This window comes from Fukomys damarensis, unplaced genomic scaffold (genome assembly GCF_012274545.1).
Source record: "Fukomys damarensis isolate Sample0158 unplaced genomic scaffold, DMR_v1.0_HiC HiC_scaffold_33, whole genome shotgun sequence".
Lineage (NCBI taxonomy): Eukaryota > Metazoa > Chordata > Mammalia > Rodentia > Bathyergidae > Fukomys > Fukomys damarensis.
Window position 1 is genome coordinate 52,416,513 of NW_022900945.1, and position 6,359 is coordinate 52,422,871.

The 6,359-nt window shown below is 48.2% G+C and overlaps 1 protein-coding gene across 1 annotated transcript in view; it reads right to left on the reverse strand.

Annotated features, from left to right (window-relative positions):
• Positions 1 to 1,058: 1,058 nt before the first annotated feature.
• The window catches only part of Sema6c (semaphorin 6C), a 16,383-nt gene continuing 11,082 nt past the window's right edge, over positions 1,059 to 6,359 (reverse strand). The window contains exon 19 of the mRNA XM_033758361.1: positions 1,059 to 1,615. Coding sequence (XP_033614252.1) covers positions 1,521 to 1,615 — 95 coding nt within the window. The 3' untranslated portion in view covers positions 1,059 to 1,520. The remainder of the gene's footprint in view (positions 1,616 to 6,359) is intronic.

Below are 6,359 nucleotides of genomic sequence, written 5' to 3' on the forward strand. Positions count from 1 at the left end.
TGTGTAATTAGGAAAATTTAAATGTACTTCTTTTATTGAGGGTGCAGTTTGACTCTTAGGAGCAAGTTTGTGTATGAGCATTTATATGTATATACACCTATAAAGATCTATATTATATATACAATTTTGTACTATCTTTTAAATAAAGATGTTTCTTAATAAAATATCAAAGTCACATTTCAGTATCGCTGAATTCATTTTTCATCTCTTGGTAAAAATTAGTATCACTCTGATCTTCTGCCCTCTGTCTTTTTCTTATCTAGCTGTCCTTTTCAGCCCGGTATTTTTTGTTTGCGGTGGGGTTGTTTTGGTACGCAGGATCGAACTCGGGACCTTGCACTTGCAAAGCAGGTAGCAGAACCACTGAGCTGGATCCCTGGCCCCTAAGCCTGGTATTCTTTTTTGTACCGGGGATCGAACTCGGGTCTTTGCGCTTGCAAGGCAGGCCACCGAACCGCTGAGCTAAATCCCCGGCCCTGGTATTCTTGATAAGCAGAGCAAACTGAGGTAAGAACTGAAGTGAGAAGCCAGGCATGATGGTGAACGCCTATAATCCCAGCACTCAGGATGCTGAGGCAGGGGGATCTCCAAGAGTTTGAGGCCATCCTGAGCTATATACAGCAAGGCTCTGTCTTAAAACCCAACAAAACGAAGAACAAGTGAAGTGAGAAGAGGGAATTTTTCTGCTCTGACAGGATCTCAGTATGTGGTCTGGGTTTGCCTGGAACTCTAACAGCATGTGGCCCAGACTTGGCTCGAACTTGTGGCAATCTTCCTGCCTCGGCTTCCTAAGTGCTAGGGTTCAGGCATGTGTCCCAATGCCCAGCTTGGGAGAGCTTTTGATTGCTTGTTTTTGGTTTGGTTTGGTGCCAGGGATTGAATTCGGGTCCTGGTGCTTGTGAGGCAAGCCATGGAAACACTGAGCTAAATCCCCGGCTCTTCTTGACTATTGAACGTACGTTTTACATTCTTCTCCCTCCCCGGAACCCCATCCCTTTCTCTGAAAGCAACCAAGGGAGAAGAGTAGCCAAAGGAAATTACTCTGTCTTTCATGAGAATCAGTGCTGAGGTGGCAGGGGAAACACCAGACTCAGGGAAGCTGGGAAGGAATGGATTTGCTCTGCTGGCTTCTCAGCTTCTTCATTCATAAGGAGCTCCCTCTAGCTCCACATCGAGTTCCTTTAGAAGTGGGTACAAGGAGCAGCCTGGGAGGAGTGCAGTGCCCACCGGTGGCCAGGGTAGAACAGACCATTGCGCCTGCCGGAGATGTCCCGTCCACTGCAGTGCTCAGAAGGGCTCTTCTGTGCATGTGTGCATGCGTGGTGTGCTACCGGGGACTGAGCCCAGGACTCACACATGCTGTACAAGTGCCTCTCCTCTGAGCTACATCTCCAGCCCCCAAATGCCTTTTTTTTTAAAAGAGTGGGTCACGGTGGTGCTCTCCTATAGTCGCAGCAGGAGGCTGAGGCAGGAGGATCTCCATGAATTCAACGCCAGCCTGTGCTATAGAGTGAGGCCCTTCACCCGGATGTTCCTGTCTTGTCCTGGGTGGAGGTGTCAGCTGACAATGAACTGGAGCCGCTGAAATAAACCTCTCCTCTCCCAAACGCTGCTCCTAGGCAAAGAAAAGCTGACATCACAGAGCCGTTTCCACAAGCTCCCCATAGTAGATTTTGTTCCAAAGCAAATTAAGGGCCATCTGCATATTGCTGCTGACCGTGCCCTTGGACAGCAGAGGCAAAGGCAACCTCAGGGATGACGGGACCTGCTTGACACAGGGGCTGCCGTGTCTCCTGTCTTTCCAGATTGCCCTCCTCCCTCCGCACCTCCGCTCCGTCCTGGGAGGCTGACCCGGTGTGACTTTCGTGGGGGCTTCAGCACTGCGGCCCCCACTGCGTTCGGCCAACAGGAGCCCTGGTGGGAAAGGAGCAGAAAACTCGAAGCAGCGTCCCGGCCTCCCAGGTGCCCTCCGGTGAGCTCCCCCGCTGCCCGCCTGTAGGCATCACTGCTTCCCTCAGGGCATCGACATCCCAGTCAGCACCACTTCCCTTCGCCTTTTTTGTTTTTCCTTGGTACCAGGAACTGAACTCAGGACCTTGCACTTGCAAGGCAGGCGAGGTGCCACTGAGCTACATCCTCAGCCCTACCTTCCTCTTTTTCAGTCTAGACTGTTACTAAACTCCAGATACCAACTCGTCCTGTACCCTTCCTCTTTTTGTTGTTTTCAGACAGTCTCACTATGTAGCCTAAGCTGGTCTCAACCTCATGGTGATCCTCCTGCCTCAGCCTCCTAAGTGCTGGGATTACAGGCGGGTACTAGCACACCCAGCAGGTGCCCATATACTTTAAAAATAGCCCTTCACCAAGCACAGTGATGCCCATCTGTCATCCAGCACTTAGAAGACCTGGGCAGGAGGATCACTTCAAGTTCGTGGCCAGCCTGAACTACACAATTCAAAACCAGCCTGAACTACATAGTGAGACCCTGTCTGAGAAAAAAAAAAAAAGCTTCATTCTTCTGAGCACACGAGCATATTCTCTCTATTGGGATCCTGTCTGATACATCTGATGAAAGGTAAACTGGTAATATCCATGTAGCTGGGCATGGTGGCACACACCTGTAATCCCAGCTGCCCAAGAGGCTGAGGCAGGAGGGTTGCAAGTTCAAGCCCAGCCTGAATTAAATAGTGAGACTCTGTCTTAAAAAAACAGACACTTGGGAGGCTGAGGCAGGAGGATCGCTGTGAGTTCGAGACCAGCCTGGGCTACATAGTGAGTTCCAGTTCAGTCTCAACTACATAGTGAGACCCTGTCTCAAAAAAGCAACCCCCCCCCAAAAAAAAAACACCACAGAAATAGGGCTGGGGATTTGGCTCAGTAGTTCTACCTACCTTGAAAGCACAAGGACCCGAGTTCAATCTCTGGTCCAAAAAAAACAAAACAAAAACACAAATAAATAAATGGCTGGAGATGTAGCTCAGTGCAGAGGCTCAGGGTTGAATCATCTGTATTGAAAATAAAATACCCATGTATTGAACCTCATAAATAGTCTTAAATTCTCTGAATCAATACAGAGGGCTGACTGCTGGATAAAGTAACCCAATCTGTGTGGCTCCCAAGCATGGGATGGTGGCATTGAGGAGCCACAGATCACAGATCGGAGACACTGACAGCTCAGGGCCCTTACTCAGCCTCCACAGAACTCAAGATGCTGAACAGCTTGCCGTGCTCTTCGACCGTGAAACCTTCTGTGTTTCAGCTCCCCAGAGCCAGCCTCACACAGCTGACACTGCCTGCTGGGGCCGGCTTTCCACAACCTCCCGCACCTCTGAGAGTCAACTCAGTGATCCCCGAGGGTGGCAGCCGTGGCTTCCTGTGGCACATTCTGGTTTTCTAAAGACAATGTTTGAGCTAACATTTTGATTTCTTAAAATTACAAGCAGTAGCCAGGCATCGTGCTGCCAGAGGAGCTTAGGGAGAAGACTGAAAGTTCAAGTCCAGCTTCAGCAACTTAGCCAGACCCTGTTTTTTTGGTTTGGTTTTGTAACACTGAGGCTTGAACCTAGGACCTTCAGACTGAAGTACATCCCCAGCCCTTTAAAAAAACTTTTAAAAAAATATTTTGAAGCCAGGCGTGGTGGCACACACCTGGAATCCCAGTACTCTGGGAGGCTGAGGCAGGAGGACTGCGAGTTCGAGACCAGCCTGGGCTACACAGTGAGTTCCAGAGCAGTCTGAACTACACAGTGAAACCCTGTCTCAAGTCCCCCAAAATATATATTGGGGGGGACATATATACATATACATATTCTTTTTTTTTTTTTTTTTTGAGACAATGCCTGGCTGAGTCACTAAATTGCCCAAGATGGGCTCAAACTTGCAATCCTGATCCTCCTGCATCAGCCTCCCAGAATGCTAGAATTAGTTATGAGCCACAGACCTTGTCTTAAAATTTTTATTTATTTATTTATTGAGACTGGGTCTTATTGTACAGCCTCAGCTGGCCTTGCACTCAAGATGATCTTCTGCCTCAGCCTCTCAAGTGCTAGATTATAGGTGTGTGCCACTGTACAAAGTTGTCTTAAAACTTAAAAAAAGGATTGGGTATATAATTCAGTTGTACAGCACTTACTGTGCGTGAGGTCCTGTGTTCAATCCCCAATGCAGGAAGAAAAAATCAGATTCTTTAATTGAGGTCATGTTCACCCCTCTTTTGTCAGTAATAATTATTTGAATACATCCCCTTCTTATTCACTGCTGTCTGGAAGAGGTTTCTAATGAGTATTAATGAATAATATTTTTGCTGGTGGCCCACATTATTTTGGTTTGGCATAAAAGACTTAAACTTGAGGCAGATGTGGTGATAAATGCCTGTGACCCCAGTCCTCAGGAGGCTGAGGCAGGATGATTGCTGTGAGCTTGAAGCAAGCTTGGGCTCCATAATGAGTTCAAGGCCAGCCTGAACTACACAGGGAGACCCTGTCTCGGACAAACAAAAACTTCTATCTATGTTCTGCTTTACATATCTTTGTTGGCATAGATTCTTTTCATTCCTAAATAAAGGACGTACACAAAACGAATGGTAGAGTCCAGGGACTGTGCTCTCACTGTGACCTTTGCTCCCACTAGCTGGGAGTCCGTCCAGCTTAGACACTTCTGGTAAGAGAAGTCCCCATACTTTCATAAACACTAATGGAGAAACTTGCTTTACATTAAACAATTCCGGCCTTTAACCTGCAAGCTGCTGCCGCCTGCACTCATAAGATTACACTTCCAGGGTACGCATAGTTGGACCCCTATACCCACGGAGTCCACGTCCATGGAGGCAACCAACTGCAGACTGAAGGTACTGACAGCCAAGGGAGCCAAGAGGAGCACTGGCGCACACCTATAATCCCAGCACTCTGGGGGCTGAGGCAGGAAGAGTGCAGCAAGTTCAAGCCCAAGCCTGGCAACTTGGTGACTTAGTGAGACCCTGTGTCAAAACAAAATTTTAAAAGATGGGCTGGGGATTTAGCTCAGTGGTTCCACCACCTTCCTCACAAGTGCAAGGTATCAAAAAAAATAAAAAAATAAAGGCTGGGCATGAGGCTCAGTGCAAAGGCTCTGGGAGGCTCAATCACCAGGACCATAAATAAGTACATAAACCCAGGCAAAGTGGTACACACCTGTAATGCCAACACTCAGGAGGCTGAGGCAGGAGGATTACCACAAGTTCTGGCCAGCCTGGGCTACATATTAAGTTCAAGACCAGCCTTAAGTACATGGTGAGACTGTCTCAAAAAATAAACACATAGGGCTGGGGATTTAGCTCAGGGGCACTGCACCAGCCTTGCAAAGTGCAAGATCCTCAATTAAATCCCCGGTACCAAAGTAATAATAATAACAAACAACGCTGAGAGAAGTCACGTGTGTACTAAGCTTTTTTCCTTGTTATGCCCTAAACAACAGTGTAACTTTTTCTTTTTTCTCTCTTTGTACCGGGGATCAAACTCGGGTCCTTGTGCTTGCAAGGTCGGTGACGGAACCACTGAGCTAAATCCCCACCCCGATAGTGTAACTTTTTAGCTAGCATTCGAATTGCGCTGGCCATTGTGAGGAATGCGAGATGACGCACGGGCAGTACAGGGGAAGCTGCGCAGACTACACAAATCCTCTTCTACATCCAGGTTCTGGGCGGGCTGGGCACCGGGAACCCTGCCCAGGGGCAACTGCGTGTCTTTGGTCTGTATTTAAACCTGAGGATCATTTAACCCCTTTTGCTCATGACACTTTACAGGCAAGAACTGCACTGCGCCATCTGTTCCTCAGAGGACTGTGAAAGGGCGGGGCCCGAACCTTCTCCTTATCCTCTCGAAGCCAATGGAGCTCGGAGACGAGAAAGGTCTCTCACTCCTTTCCATTCTTTTCCACCATCAAGGGTCCTAGGAATGGCCCTACAGTATCTTGATGGAAGATGGCTGCAGAAGGAAAACTTGAGCCCTAAAAGACCACTCCAACCCATGAAACAACTGCCAGGCTGAGGTCAAACTCTTTACAAATATAGAGGGTTAAACGGTGGAGAACAATCGTATTTGGCTTAACTGAGATGTGAAGACAAGTTCATTTCAGAGAACATTTTATGACCCCACCCCCCATCTTTTGAGTCAAGGTATGAGACACGGCCTTGCTACGTGGTCCAGGCTGGTCTCGAACTCGTGCTCCTGGAGTGCTGGGATTACAGATGTGCACCCACACACCTGGCCAGGAAGGGTATTTTAACAGGACTGAGTTGAGTTTTCATTACTTGGGGCGGGGGGGGGGCGGTAATCTGTGCCTCTCAATCCTAGCTTTCTCAGATTGGGAGGAAACGAGGTTTG